At 47.5% G+C, this 16,377-nt stretch overlaps 1 protein-coding gene across 1 annotated transcript in view; it reads right to left on the reverse strand.

Moving 5' to 3' along the window:
- Positions 1 to 11,885: 11,885 nt before the first annotated feature.
- Positions 11,886 to 16,377, reverse strand: part of SH3PXD2B (SH3 and PX domains 2B) — a 105,440-nt gene continuing 100,948 nt past the window's right edge. The window contains exon 13 of the mRNA XM_067566351.1: positions 11,886 to 14,886. Within this exon, the coding sequence (XP_067422452.1) occupies positions 13,360 to 14,886 (1,527 nt within the window). The 3' untranslated portion in view covers positions 11,886 to 13,359. The remainder of the gene's footprint in view (positions 14,887 to 16,377) is intronic.

Below are 16,377 nucleotides of genomic sequence, written 5' to 3' on the forward strand. Positions count from 1 at the left end.
AGAAAGCTCAAAACCCACATGGGACAAATTGCTCGGCTATACGCTGTGTGTCCCCCAGCCCAGGCGAACAGTGTTCCACACCTCTAATACCTGTATCTGTACAAGGCACCGGCTCATTCACGCCCTTCTCGGGCCACGTGCCCATTCGACTGGTAGACAGCAGGGTGGGAGCACTAGCCATCTTCATTGGTCCTGCTGCCCTGCCACACGCGGCACCTGTGAGCCGGCTTGTGCCCTTTCACCAAATCTTGCCTTCAGTCCTGTGCCGCAACGCCTGAAGTAATCCAGACTCACTCTGGGTCATTCCAGCACTGCCTCCTAGCAGCCTCCCGCTGCTTCGAGAAACCTCACTGGTGCTGGGGTGTCATCCCCTCCCCCAAAACACTGAGGCTACACAGACTCACGGCTTATTGCAAACGCTCTTGAGTTAACAAGCCAGGTCCAGCAGCAGGCCGATTTATAAACTGTTTATGTGCGAAAATGGGGCCTGTTGGCTTCTACTACCAGTCGCGTAGCGTTAGCTGGGGTTTATGCCAAGCGCGGAGGAACTCATTCATAACTCTGGAACGACAGACAGCTTGGGTGTCCTGTTCGACTCGAAGCCTGCCTCAACTGCTACTCCTGCCAAAGCAGGGCAACGCTGTGAGCTGGCTAGCTTCTTCCAACGGCAAACCTGTTGCTCTAATGGTCTAGCTGTGGTGGTGCCATAGCTGCGGGAGAAGCAGTAACATGGTGACGCCAAGTGTCTGGGCCCTTTAGATAATGGCTCCAAAGGCAGATACTGCTGCATTGTCCCTTCCCTATTTCAAATACCTGGGTTGGTATTATAGCTGCCAGCTGATGCAGGAATCTCATTCATAGGGCACTGGGGTTGTTGTGTCAGGCCCCTTGCCTGTGCCCTTAAGTACGTGTGGTCATACGTCACCTCCGGCCCCAGTTCCGAAATCCCCCACCATGCAAGCACGGCAGCGCCCTTGTGAGAACGTAGGAGAGAGAGGCAGTGAAGAATTATTTTTCAGACTGAAAATGCGGGGCTGGTGGGGGCCTATCTCGGAAGCCATATTTGACTTTAATAAGGCATACATTTGTAATGGAGAGAGTACTAACACCTTGGAACAATTTACCACAGCTTGTGACGAATTCATCACCACTGGCACTTTTTAACTCAAGCGTGCATGTTTGGCTAAAAGATCTGTTCTCGGCAAGTTCTCTGGCTTGTCTGTCCTATACAGGCGGTCAGATTTAATCACCATGATCCCTGCTGGCCTTGGATTATAAACTTCATCTCCTGGAATGTGTTTTCTTTTCTTTAAATTTAATCTAAAGTCCCTCCCTAAACCATTCCCACATCACTTGGATGCAAAGATTCAACCAGACTGAGTTCACCCTTTGCAGACCCTGCGGTCACTTGAGGGGAATTCACGCTCGTCAGCCTTTTCTGATTTCATTTTTTAAATCCAACCACCAAGTTCAGAGTGCTGCAAGCCTGCTGGCCTTGTCCCGGGGAAGCATGGGGTAAGCAGCGCATTGGTCCACGTGGCTTGCCATGGTCAAGGAGCCAACCGGTCCCAAGGGATTGACAAAGCAACAGAAGCCAGGGGAACACGGTGACCCCCCCCATCTGCCATGTATGCCAGAGGGCTCCTGCTGGAAACTGAGCTGAGCTGCTGTTTCCTTGGCACGTGCCGTGATCTCTGCCAAACACAAGCACTGATTAAGATCAACAATAGGGACAGTCCAATAAACTGACTGGAGCGAGCCAGCCCTGTGACACTCCACCCAGCCCCCTGTGGCTGGGGAGAGAGCAGTGTTGTTTTGACAGGCATCTAAGCAAACAAGAGCACTTTTTCATTGTTGCTCTCATTCTCTAAGTACAAGGCAGGCAAGGAGAATGCTGTGCCTGGGCTCGTACATGCTCCTAATTATCATGACTGGGGAACCCCAGTCGCGCACCAGGACACCATTGTGCTAGGCACTGTGCAGACACAGCACACACAGGTGGTCCCTGCCCTGCAGTGTTCAGTCCAACAATGAATCACACCTCCAACACGCTGCAAGAGAGCGAAGCTAAGGTACAGCAATGACACAATAGCCCAGGGATCTGGGCACTGGGACCACAAAGCAAGATGACTGGCCCTGCCTTGAAGGTAGAGGCCCCTCATCTAGCTCTTTGGTCACGTATTGGCGGTGGCGTTTAGCAGCCAGGGATCCCGCCTAATAAAGCACATGGACATTTCCCTCCCAGCTCCACAGCTCTCTCCTGTGTGCTGCTGGCGTAAGGCACAGTTCTTCCTAGACGGGCCTTTGTCTCATGTTCCTGCTGAACGCTCAGACCCCAGCCATCACCCACCATCCAAAGACAGCTGCCACTTGCAAGGAACCTGCCTCCACCCCAGTGAAACAGGCAGTGCCGCCTCCTCCAGCTGGTCCAAGGAAGGAAAAGGCTGAAGCATTTTCTGCCCATGCCAAAGTAATGCGGTAACAGCGCCACACTGTGGCTACTTGAAGTATAGAACAGGGAAAGGACAGCCACAGCTCCGACCATGGCTTTACTGTATCACTGAAACCTTCTAAAAGGAAAATGACAGACTGATGATCTATCCTATCACCTCCTACTTACAGTCTCATCCATCGCAAAGCAGGGCCCCAGCTATGGAGGGTCACTTGTGCCTTGCCATTATCCCTGTTTAATCCTAAATTCACCTCTGCTCTTTAAAAATATGGTGGAATCTCACTTATTCACTATAAAAATAGTGGAGATGAGCCAAAACGTGTGGTTTTGCAAGCCCATTGAGTTCTGGTTCTGGAAAGTCGACACCAGAGCTGCTACAGAGCCAGGCCCCGTTTTCTCAGCATCCCCTTTCTCCAAACCCTACAGCGAGAACAGGTTTGGACAAATGGTTCTGGCTCTAGCCTCTCTGTCTAACATACCTAGATCACAAGCACAAATTCGGAGGTTGTAGACAGTGGGGTTTCTATTATAAATATGGATTGCTGCTCCACAGTAACAGGCATCCCCTACTTTTGCCAACAGGAATGAAATGACAATGATAGGGGATGGGGAAATTTATGCTTGGTAATTATATACCAGTCTCTACCCTGCCCTTTTTGACAAAAACTGGGAGAAGATGCTGGTAGTAAAGTTGCAGGAACATCCGGACAGTGATGAGCTGCAAGATAAGGGTCCAGTCTGAATCCTTCTCAGTCTCCAATACACTGCTCACTCGAATGTAGTGAAAAGGCCTGACCTCAGTGCTCTGAATGCATCTGTTCTTGCTTCTCTGGATCCTTATGTCTTGCTGAAGCCCCTAGAGGTCAGCTATTGCTGAGAACATACCCACATGCTTCCACTCTGACCTGACAGTGTAAAGGAAATACTCACTCAAATAAGATTCACATGAGGACATGAGATTGAAATCAAAACAAAAAATGGCAAATGGATTTAAGCTGGAGCTGGCAGGTGCATGGCTATCCACAGAAGAGCTGTGTTGCAGTGTAACTCTGGTGGATATCCTGTGACTAGACTGTCTTCCACCACTGCAAATTTGTTCTCTCCTCTTTCACAGTTCTGCCATCGTCCTTGCTAAACAGCTTCACTTCTCCAATTTAACTGAATCCCACGCCCACCGTCTCAGCTGTCTTTTCACCAGCTGTCCTCCTGTCTCCACACAGGATTTCACTGATTTCTCCAAGAGAAAATTGACAAAATACAACATGACCTTCCAGCTCCCCTTGGCTGCCATTCTCTTCCCCTCCTACAATTCTCACCTCCTCCCATCACAGATGCAGAAGTTTCTCATGTGCTCACCTTCTGTATCCCCTCATCTGGCTCAAGTGACCCCATCTCATCCCCTCCACTACTCTTCTTAACCTATCACTTTTCTCTGTTTTTTTCCCCTCACAGTACAAACATTCTCTACTCTCTCTCATCTAAAAATTCCATCCTTGACCTCACCTGCCTCACTAACTACCATCCCATTTCCCTGGTCCCTTTCATCTCTAAGCTCATTCAATGCACCATCTACAACCAGGGTCCGGAATTCCTTTCCTCCAGTTCCAGCCTAGACTCTCTCTTTTGCCCCTTACCCTCCACTGAAACAGCTCTTGTCAAAGTTCCTAAGGATTTCTTCCTATCCAAAGCTCAGAACCAGTACTCCATCTGCATACCCCTTGACCTATCAGCCGGTCAACACCACTGACCAATCACTTCCTGAATTCTTGTCCTCCCTTGATTTCCATGACTCTGTCCTCTCCTGGCTCTCCTCCAACCTCTCTCATTGCTCCTTCAGAGAATTCTTCTCCTCCTCATGACAGGTCATGGTGGACAATCAACTGAGCATGAGCATCCAGTGCCATGCTATGGCCAAAAGAGTTAATATGATCCTGGGAATCTCCAGTAAGAGTAGAGAGGTTATTTTACCTCTGTATATGACACTGGATGAGACAGCTTCTGTAACACTATGTCCACTTCTGGTGCCCACAATTCAGATGGAGGTTGATAAATTGCAGAAGGTTCAGAGAAGAGCTATAAGAATGATTAAAGGATGAGAAAACCTGCCTTATACTGGTAGACTCAAGGAGCTCAATCTATTTAGATTAACAAAGAGGTTATTGGGTGACTGATTACCATCTAGAAGTATCACATGGCGAATAAATATTTAATAATGGGCTCTTCAGTCTAGCAGAGAAAGGTATAATATGATCAAATAGCTGGAAGTTGAAGCTAGACAAATTAGATTGGAAATAAGGCACGCATTTTTAACTAACCATTGGTACAATTTACAAAGGATTCTCCATCACTTGCAATTTTTAAATTAAAATTGGATGTTTTTTTAAAAGATCTGTTCTAGAAATTATGTGGGGGAGTTCTCTGGCCTGTGTTATACAGGAGGTCAGACTATATGATCACAATGGTCCCTTCTGGCCTTGGAATCTAAGTCTCCCCCCTGCAGCTTTCTCTGGTGGCTTCCATCTTACACTCCTGTTAATGCACCCCAGAACGACATTAGCCTTTTTCACAACTTCGAATTGTTGGTTCATATTCAGTTTGTGATCCACTATAAACCCCAGGTCCTTTTCTGCAATACTACTGCCTAGCCAGTTATTCCCCATTTTTCAGTTGTGCATTTGATTTTTCGTTCCTAAATGTAGTTCTTTGCACTTGTTTTTCTTGAATTTATTTGTTGAATTCACAGCAATTCTCCAATTTATCAAGATCATTTGGAATTCTAATCCTGTCCTCCAAAGTGCTTGGGAGCCTTCCCAGCTTGTGTCATTTACAAATGTTATAAGCATACGCTCCAGGAGCGGAAGCTGGAGAAGCCGCCTTGCAGCCTCCTGTGCACCCCAGTCTCCACCCATCAGGAAGGGCTGACCTGGCACCCCCCCAGGCTGGGGGGCGTGGCCACCCCATCCGAGCCAGCGCCGGGCTGGAGCAATGGGTAAGTGGGGGGAGGGGCGCCAGGCTAGCCCTTCGCGATGGGCAGAGGGTGCAGGAGGCTCTGAGGGGCGGCTGCTCCCGCCATGAAGAGCCAACCCGGCTCCACCCCCCCGAGGCCAGGGGGAGGTTGCCTCATTTGAGCCAATGTCGGGCTGCGGGCTGGAGAGGCGGGTAAGTGCGGGGGGGCACGCTGGGCTGACCCTTCGTGACGGGTGGGGGGCAGGGAGTTCTCGGGGGTGCCCCATAGTGCCTCCCCCCCATGTGTTGTGAAGGGCTGGCCCAGCCTCCCTCCCGAGGCCGGGGGTTGAGACCTCCCCATCCAAGCTGGCGCTGGGCTGCCGCTGAAGCAGGAGAAGCGGGCGCCGCATGGCAGGTAAGTGCGGGGAGGAAGGCAGCGGAGCCAAGGCTACATTTGTGCCTCCTCTACCCCACAGGTACAGACCCTCGTCCCCGGGCTAGTTGGGAGGCAGTGCTGGGACCCCTCCTGCCTTGCAAAGGGAGGGGTGTGTGGTTGGGGGGGCACGCAAATGTAGGCTTGGCCCCTGGGTGCCGGAGATCCTGGGTACGCCACTGATTGTCCTTGTTCTGCTGCTCTCACTCCTTCCTTTCCTGAAAACCATGAAGCCTATCAGTTGCCTTCCGCCCTCAGGTATGCAACCAATTCCTCCTTGCTGGTCACAATCAAGACTAACATCTTAATTACTGCAACACCCTTTCCTCTGGCCTTGACCAATGCAATCTTGCCCTCCTCACATCCATTCAGAATGCTGCTGCAGAGATCACTCTCTTATCTGATCTCAGCGCTTCGCAGCCCTCCCCAGTGGCTTCTCTATCGCAGCAAACTGCTTCTCTTCACTTTCAAGGCCCTTCACAGTCAATCCCCAGCCTACCCATCATCTCTCGCTCACTATGGAGCTGTCAATACTCACTTCCAGTCAGCCCAGGATGCCAGCCTCCATCACCCACTTGTTACATTTTCAAACAAACCCCTTGGTGCTTTCTCCAACGCTGCCCCACATACTTAGGAGGAGTGTCCCGTAAACAGAGGAAAAGTCACCTCATTATCCACCTTCAAATACCTTCTCCAAACTCTCCTTTGCCATGATGCCTGTGAAATCTTGACAGTGGCTAGGCTCAGACACCACTACCTATCACACTGCCCAACACTGTCTCATTGTTTCCTTATATTCCCATCTGTCCGTACCAACCTGTGGTCTCGTCTACTTAGATTGTAAGCTCCCTAGGTCAGGTACCATCTTCTTGTTCTGTGTTTGTGTAAGGCCTAGCACAATGGGGTCAAACAATAAATAATAAAAAAGCAGTGCAAGCTTCCCCTGCGTGTGGTGAGGGGTGCCTGCCTGTTGTCTTCAGCCTCCCTCCGGAGACAGCTGACAAAGGGGCCATTCGGTGCCATGGGCAGTGGTGGTTTTTGTGACATGAACGCTTGTTCACACCAGTTGTGTTGCCAGATTCCCAAGTCCACCAAGATGCGTGGAGCTTTCCTTTAAACACAGCTGCAAGGCAACCTTTAATTTGTGCTTATCTGGCCAGGGCACTGTTGTGTGCTCCTCTCATTGCCTTCAGAAGAGAGATAGATATTAAAGCAGGTTATGATGACCGCTCTCTTGCAATTGCTTCAGGCACTGAGCATGGCACAGCAATTGTGGTTTTAAGCAGAGCAGCCTGACCTAAAGAGTTTAACAGTCTAAACAAACAGGCCCAAGCACGAGAGGGGAAGCAGAGGCCCCCAAAGCTCACCCAGCAGGTCATTGGCAGAGCCAGAAATAGACCCCAGTTCTCCTGATTCTCAGTCGAGTCCTATCTACTAGACCACACTAGAGATGGTAGGAAGCACATGGGGGAGGGACCTGGGGGAAGCTCAGGGTGTACATGCCCTGAGGATAAAGAAGAGCACTCTCCAGCACTAAAACTTTACTTCAAAACCGTTTGCTTAATAATCTCACCTTGTATGATGGAAGCAGCAGCGACTTCCCAGGGATGCTGCCAAGTGAACTCTTCCCTTTTTGGATCCAGGTGCAAACACTGCAGCTCTACCACAATGCAATTCGTGGGCCAGCATAACAAAACACAGCCGAATACAAAGGACTGGAGCTCCTATTCATCTCCCACAGCGTGCATGCAGCCTAGTATAATGCTTGATGGATAGATTAGAACGATAGCACACGAGTCGCATTTGGGGCGGGGGATTGATTTCTTTTAGGCACAAACAGCCTGGGCAAGACCCATTTTCTTGGCTAGACATTATTTACTGGACGCGGTATATATGCATCTAACCCTCACCAATTTCCCCAGCCGTGCATGGAGGTTTAGCAGGTGGGCCAATGAAACGGGGCACAATGAGCAGCAAAGCACCACAGGATGACTGTTTGGAACAACACAGGAGAAATGACAGCTCTGTGCTAATGATCTGTGCAGGCCTGGGCCTCCATGTGGATCTCTGGATTCAAGACACCTATTTCTTGTGGAGCTAAGATGAAAAGAGCTCAGTGCATCTAAAAGCAGAGGACACCTGCCCCCACCAGCTGTGTCTGATTAAATACACTCAGTCTATGTGTGAACCTTTTCATAACATGCCCGTGCAATTTCAATTATGAATACTCAGGGCTGATTCTGAAAACCATGCTCCCCTGGGTGAACGTGCTATGGGACAAACATGCATACACCATCTCACCCCATACTATGCTATCTATACAGGGTCACATTAAGTTTTAAATGAAGCAATAAGAACTTCAGACATACTGCTGAGCCCTGGTGTTTGCTGCTCCTTCTCTTTACCCTTCCATATCTGCGTATCTTTTCCTCTGTTGCTACTAACTGCAGTAAAGGCCTCAATGGACAGAGTTGCTCCTTCCTACACTGTCATGATCCTCCAGTGCTTACTGTACATGATGAACTCTGATCACCAGACGAAAGCCCAATAGGGAATTTCATCCATCTGTACTGAGAGGCCCAACCCAGAACAGGGCCAAGGATTTGCCTGTCTGTTGTATGCACCTGTTATCGCTTGTCTTATACATTGATGGTAAGCTCTTTGAGGCAAATACTGTGTTTTTGTTTTGTTTGTACAGCAAACAACATGATGGGGTCTTGATCCATGACCAGGGCTCCAAGGTGCTAGCACAATACAAATAATAAAGGGCTATGCATCATTTTCCAGCTTACGTCTCACTCTTTCCATGGTGCACCCCTCAAAACCTACCTGCTTAAGAAGCTGTGCTTGCATTTAGACTCCATTCCACTCCCACATTCTCTGTTCCGGGAAGTTGGCTGCTGGACCTATCATGGAGGATAGGTCCACCACTGGCTATTAGCCAAGATGGCCAGGAACACAACCCCATGTTCCAGGTGTTCCTAAACCTCTGACTGCCAGAAGCTGGGACTGGACGATGGGGGTGGATCACTCAATAATTGCCCTGTTCTGTTCATTCTCTTGGAAGCATCTGGCACTGGCCACTGTTGGAAGACAGGATACTGGGCTAGAAGGACCACTGGTCTGACCCAGTATGGCCAAGATCAGTGGCTCTCTGGATGGGCTTCTCAGTCATCATAAAAAGGATCTTCCCAGGAGCTCTTTGAGGAGCAGTTCCTCTGCTCCCAGCTAACAAGTAAAGACTGAAATGTGGGCCCCCAGTTATTGTGATGGGCACAAAGGAGCAAAGAAAGTGATAAATGAAAAAGCTATGCAGACACTGTGTAAAAACCTTGATAGAACAGAGATCTCTCTTTAGCTCCCCAGTGAGAACAGGAAACAAACACAAGGACCTGGTACCATGTAGTATTTGCAGTCATGCTATCAAGTAGATGCAACACACTTTCCAAAGTAACATTGCAGAGTAGCGCCCTAGCCAGTTAGCCAAGCACCACAGAGACTCAGCTTCCATGTCAACCAGCTTGTAAGCAGCACAAACACACACCAACCAAAGACATGGTCACAATTCTGCTTGAAACCAGTCAAGCAATTATTTTTTATTTAAAAACAAAATAAAACAAAACAAAAAAAAAATCCTCCCCTCCCCCACCCCAAATACCAAACAACCCTACTGGTGAAAGTATAGGTATGGCATTTACATAGGCCACCTCTACCTTCCTCAGGCACCCCCACCCGCCCACAGTAATGCAGAAATTTATATGTGTTTACATAGTAAAAGGAGACAAACAAATAGTCTTCTATGGTTTGCAGCTGAGGCCTCCAGCCTGCCTGTGATACACCGAGCTGAAGGACCACAAAGCCAGATTCGTTATACACAAGATACAGTATTGTTCACCCACACAGCAGAGACTAATCATCGAGCTGCCAGGTAAGGGAATTCCATGGCAGGCAAGTACTTTGTCAGAACGGGAGATTTCGATGCTAAGGTACCAGGGCATTATATGTAGAATGAAACTCTGTCCTTCTCTAGTGCCTTCTGGCTTAGGATCTCAAAGTGTTTCGCAAGCATTAGCCAGCTGAGCCTCCCAATCCCCCAGCAAGGTCAGTAGAATTATCCCTATTTTACAGATAGGTAAACCAAGGCACAGAGGTGAAATGCCCTGCCTGTGGTTACAGAGTTTCAGTAGCACAGCCAGGGAGACAGCCAGAAGGTTGCCCCTGCTCTGAGCACTGGACAATACTGTTTGTGTTGGAAGAGTTTTGTTGTAGATATAAAAAAAAAAAGAAAAAAAAGGGCAGGGTGATATGTAGTAAAGTTCTCAACCTCCTCCACACTGGGATCCTCTTTGCCATTCTGAGACCCCTTCCAATTTCAAACATGGGAAGGACAGGAGGGTGCAATATCCGGGCTGAGAAACAATAGGAAGTGGCAGGGGCTTAGATGGTTTATAGTGCTTGTGATCCTTTGAAGTGTTACCACCACTTACAGAGCAGGGGACAGTAACTAGCTCATAGCTATGTGATGCCTGTGCAGTAACCACAGATCAATCCTGTAATTATTACTGTAGTTGGCCCAATGTATTAGTGTCCAACAGCATGAAGCACTCATTAACACTCAGAATACAGCATCTAGGGGGGGGAATATAGTCTTAATTTGGCATGAAATGACATTGTTCCGTATCAGTGAGGGAAAGATCAACGAGGTCTAGGAGTGACAGGGAGAGAAGAAATACCCCAGGAATAAAAGGCCAAGCAGTAAACAAGAGGCTGAAAGCCGAACTGCCATAGGGAAAGTGCGCACAGTTTCTGTAATTTGCTGGTTCAAGTACAAATCCACCTGAACCCCGTAGGTACGTAATCGACATGGCCAAGCCATGATGCTTTTGACCCATACTGCCAGCCACGCTGCTATCTACTTGCACTAACTCTCAACAAGCTAGCGTTGAGTAAGTGTATGCAAGATGGGAATTACACTCCTAGCCGCTAGCATACAAGCAGCCCAAGACTAGTGAAAGAGAAGGGACACAATTCTGCCTGGTACCTTCACAACTCAGAGAAGACATTAACAAACGTTTTACTGCTGGACAGCCCAATCTTAACTCATAATCAGCCACGGCCAGGCTTACGCAAAGGGGGAGTTTTAACTGAGCAAAGGGATGCAGCAACTTTATAGGGTTAAATTACTACCTGATTCCGCTGGAGGTCATATAAACATATCACAAATACTACGAGTCACCTTGCAGTCTTGGATCCTATTATAAAATATTTACCCCCAGGTCACCAAAAACAGAGAGATTATTACTTACCATGTGACCACAATCTATAATGTTATAAAGTTCTAGACAATGGGGGGTGGGGCAGGGGGAGAGGAGGAGAAGAGAGCGAGAGAGAGAAATAGACAGGTACAGTACTGTTCTCATTCTGTGCTCTGTAAACTAAAACTGGTAATCCTAAATATATCTTCGTAAGAAAGATTTGATGAATAGGGATGGAATTAATTGAACAGCTGTCCAGTGGAGGAGCCTGTGTGCATGGGAAGAAAACACCCTGATGTCATTAGACATGCTGCCTAGGGTTGCCAACCTTCCCGATTATCCTGGAGCCTCCAGGAATTAAAGATTAATCTTTAATTAAGGATTCATGTCATGGGATGAAACCTCCAGGAATACGTTCAGCCAAAATTGGCCACCCTAATGCTGCATCAGTAAAGTTGCCAGTGTCTGATTCTGTTGGACTTTGCTTTAGATGGAATTCTACACAGATTCCAACAATGGAAACTCTATCTGCGGAGTCACTTCTGCAGTGCTTACTGCTGCACTGAGCATGGGGGCGGGAGGAAGGAAGGAGTTCTGATATGGCCAATGGTAATCCTCAGTAGTGAGTTTAAAACTCTTCTAGGATAGAAAAGGCCCTGCCCTGAATCCACAACGAGTTGAGTACTAAAGGAAAAAAAGTGAAGTGAGGGAGTTATAGCTAATCAGATGATATCTACTTTGCTCCTGGGATCAGCAGCACTGCAAGCAAGTGGGGTTAGGCCAGGCAGGCAGGAGGATGAATATGTTAAAACACACTTTATTTTAAACTGAAACCTCCAAGCACACCGACATATGCACAGACATGGGGACACAGCGGAAGTATCTCAAGAACAGTGGGAGAGACAGATGAAGAAACAGGCAGACTAGCCATTTCAGAGAGAGTTTAACAGGCCCAGCATGGTTAGGGGATGAGATCTCTTTAAATGGGAAGCAAGGTATCGACAACAGGCACTATATTCTCCCACCCCATGCTCTCCCACACCAAAGGAGAGCAAAACAAGGCAGAGCCAGGTCAGTGATTTAACCTAAGAAAAAGGGAACACCTGAGTACCAGAAAAGCCACAAATGCTCCTCATCCTTGTTCATCTCCAGGGGTTAAGCCCACACCCTGGATTGTACTAGATGATCCCAGCACCCACTAGTACAACTACCTTCTCGCTGCTGCCTGCCAGGCCTGGAGCAGTATGGCAATAGATCAAGGGAACAATTTCGTTGGGCAGTCCAGTATGAAATGCAGAGGTGAAGTCTGTGTTGGGAAGAGGGGCAAGCATTCTCACAGCACCCTTTTCTCCCAGTTTCATTCAAGACCTCTTTGCTGAGCCCACTGTGTAACATGATGCATAGTTCGCTCCAGCCACTGAAATGAAATGGGACATTGCTTGCCTGCATCACCATCAGGGTCCTGGCCCAGCACAGAGGATCTTCTATTCCATTAATATATCTTTTTAAAAAAAATTTAAATTATATTTAAATTAACACCCATCATTGTAGAGAAAACAACAAGAGGTAAAAGTACTGTGTTTGATGGTACAAGCAAGCAAGAAGGCACAAACTTAACTAGACTGTGACACATGGCCGTTAATGAGTGTGTCTATGCACACAAAGCTACATGGACCTGATTTTGCAGGACTATTTCTCCTTGTCCCCATGGTTTCCTATGGATCTCGCGTATGGCCAGACTCGGCAATATGGTGTCAGACATTTGACAGTGACCCTGAGCCATCGGGAAAAGCAACTCCTTTTGCTGTTTCAGATTTCATTTGGTGAGTGAAGCTGGCTTAATTTCTTTCCCTGGATAGAGGCTGAATTTTTTCTGGTTTCCCTGTATTCTTGGCAAAATTCTTGTATTCTAAGGCTTAGTGGGCACCAATAACTTTCCTAGGATGGGGACAGAATTGCCTTTGCCAACGTACGCCAAGAAGCTTGTTGAGAAACGACTTCCCATGCCCATCTACAGGGGCTGGGCTGCCATAGATGGACAAAGGAGGGAAGTATTTCCTGTGAAGGGAGGAGCAGACAAGAGCAGGAATGAAGGCTTAGCTGTGTCACGTCAAGCCTGCTTCTTGAATTCTGCCTCAGGAATGGCACAAATTGGAATGTACAGTACCCACATATTTTTTTAAGCCAGCCTCATGGAAAACTATAAATTAATAAGCTAATTAAATACTCGGGTGAAAGAACAGGAGCCTCCAACTGTATAAACCAAGGGCAGACTATGGCTTCTTCCTTAGATAATTGGAGGGAATCCAGCCCTCCCAACAAGGTCCCCCAGTTAGGACCTTGCAAAACCACCAGCCGCTGCTGTTCTTCTCACGAACTTCAAATAAGGTCCCTTCTTTAAAGCTACTGGTCTCTTCATCTCCTTCGAAATCTGCCACAGCCACATAGAGGGCTTCTTTGGAGATGTCTGGATTGGTGACGGGAACAGCTGTCCTCTCCTTGGCTTCCCCTCTCTCCATGGCCTTGGGCGCTACCTTTGGGCCTAAGTTGCTTTTCACCGTGGCTTCATCTTGGCACACAGCAGGCAGGAATGGCTTGGCCTTTGGTGGAACCAGCATGGGCCGGCCAGGCACCGAGGCAGCTCTGATTTCAGGCACTTCCCTCTGTGGGGCTTTCAGCTCTGAAGTGGGGCAAGAGGAAGAGGATATCACTTTCTTTGGAGGAGGTGGTCTCCTGGGTGGTACCACCGGCCGCTGAAGTGGTGGCTCTCTGGGAGTTGGGGAGCCACTCTTGGGCTCATTGTCGGCCGTCTTTGATGGGCCAAAGGGAGCTTTGGGTGGAGCCTCCTTTGGGATCTGGCTGTCCTGCTTGGTTGGGGGTCTGTTCTCCACACTCGGTCGCTCCTGAGGCCTGCCAGAAGCCTCTGCTGGGAGCGCACTGTTATTGAAGAGATTTTCACTAGCCATGGGGTCCTGCTCAGAGGGTTTCTCTTGGGACTTTGCAGGTCTGAGCTTGCTTCTGAGATTGCCAATGTCCAGTTTATCATCTGCCTGAGGTGGGTCAGTCCTGGGGGCTGCAATTGGCTTTGGCCTGATCTGAGGTTTTGATTTCAAGAAGAGATTTTGGGTCATTGGCTCAGACTTGTCCTCCTGGGGCTCAGCTTTTGGCTTAGGTGGCTTGACAATGGGTCGGAGGTTTGGTTTCTTCACTTCCTTGGCCGACACCTTGTGCCCACACTCCAGGCCCATTTCATTTTTCAGCTGGAACAGTTTGCCCTTTTCCGTTTTCAGCTCTGGCTTCTTGCTGTCCCTGGGAGCGGCTGTCTGCTTTGGAGGGATCATTGGCAAAATCATGCCTGGAGGCTTGGGTGGAGGCCTCTGCCTCTCCATTAACTCACCTTCAGATTTAATGATCGATTCCTTCCTGGGTGGGAGGCTGGGCTTCTCCTCTGTATCCTGATCAGAGATCTCCTCATACCCAGAGGCTAAATCGATGCTTTCCGATGGGGTACTTTTGAGAGCCTCTTTCCCCTTCCAGTCTTTGGCCCATTTCGTTCCACAGTCCATACCATTAGGTGGAGCTTCAGGCAGAGGCCTGGATGGCCCAATGGCTTCTTCATTAGCATTGTTCTCCACAGTTGCCTCGCCGAGCTGGGCCATCTCATTAGGCAATGGAGCTAGAAAGTTAGGTCTAGAAGCGTTGCTAGTTTTCTTGTATTTATCAATAAAGGTAGCTGGGGCCCAGCCTTCCTTTTCTTCAATCTGAATGTACCACCAGCCACTCAGGTTCTTCTCGATCACGTGGAAGAGGAACAAAACCATGAAACAAAAACAAAACAAAATGAATTCTTTGCATCAGTCTTCCGGGCTGAGGATGCGAAGGAGATTCCAAAACCTGAGCCATACTTTTTAGGTGATAAATCTGAGGAACTGTCCCAGATTGAAGTGTCATTAGAGAAGGTTTTGGAACAAATTGATAAATCAAAAAGTAATATGTCACCAGGACCAGATGGTATCCATCCAAGAGTTCTGAAGGAACTCAAATGTGAAACTGCAGAACTACTAATTGTGGTATGTAACCTATCATTTAAATCAGCTTCTATCCCAGATGAATGGAGGATAGCTAATGTGATGCCAATTTTTTAAAAAGGGCTTCAGAGGTGATCCTGGCAATTATAGGTAGTTACAGTAAGCCTAACTTCGGTACCAGGCAAATTGGTCGAAATTATAGTAAAGATCAGAATTATCAGGCAAACAGATGAACATGATTTGTTGGAGAAAAGTCAGCATGGTTTTTGTAAAGGGAAATCATGCCTCATCAATCTACTAGAATTCTTTGAAGGGGTCAACAAGCATGTGGACAAGGGTGATTCAGTTGATATAGAGTAGGTGGATTTTCAGAAAGCCTTTGACAAGGTCCCTCACCAAAACCTCGTAAGCAAAGTAAGCTGTCATGGGATAAGAGGGAAGGTCCTCTCCTAGATCAATAACTGGTTAAAATATAGGAAACAAAGGGTAGGAATAAATGGTCAGCTTTCAGAATGGAGAGAGGTAAATAGTGGTGTCACCCAGGGGTCTGTACTGGGAGCAGCACTGTTCCCCATATTCATAAATGATCTGGAAAAGGAGTAAACAGTGAGGTGGCAAAATCTGCAGATGATACAAAACTACTCAAGATAGTTAAGTCCAAATCAGACTGCAAAGACTTACAAAGGAATCTCACAAAACTGGATGACGACATGAAAATGGCAGATAAAATTCAATATTGATAAATGCAAAGTAATGCACATTGGAAAACATAATTCCAACTATACATATAAAATGATGGGGTCTAAATTAGTTGTTACCACTCAAGAAAAAGATCGTGGAGTCATTGTGGATAGTTCTATGATTCTATATTCTATTATTCTAATTCTCTGAAAACATTCACTCACTGTGCAGTGACAGTCAAAAAAGCTAACAAAATGTTGGGAATCATTAGGAAAGGGATAGATAATAAGACTGAAAATATCATAGTGCCTCCATATAAATCTATGGTACGCCCACAACTTGACTCCTGCATGCAGATCTGATCACCCGATTACAAAAGATATATTGGAATTGGAAAAGATACAAAAAGGGCAAAAAATGATTAGGGGTATGGAACAGCTTCCATATGAAGAGAAATTAATAAAATTGGGACTGTTCAGCTTGGTAAAGAGATGACTAAGGGGGGAATAGGATGGAGATCTATAAAATCATGACTGGTGTGGAGAAAGTAAATAAGGAATTTGTTATTTACTACTTCTTATA

This window comes from Emydura macquarii, unplaced genomic scaffold (genome assembly GCF_026122565.2).
Source record: "Emydura macquarii macquarii isolate MOO-44397 ecotype Brisbane River unplaced genomic scaffold, CSIRO-AGI_Emac_v2 contig_2768, whole genome shotgun sequence".
NCBI lineage: Eukaryota > Metazoa > Chordata > Testudines > Chelidae > Emydura > Emydura macquarii.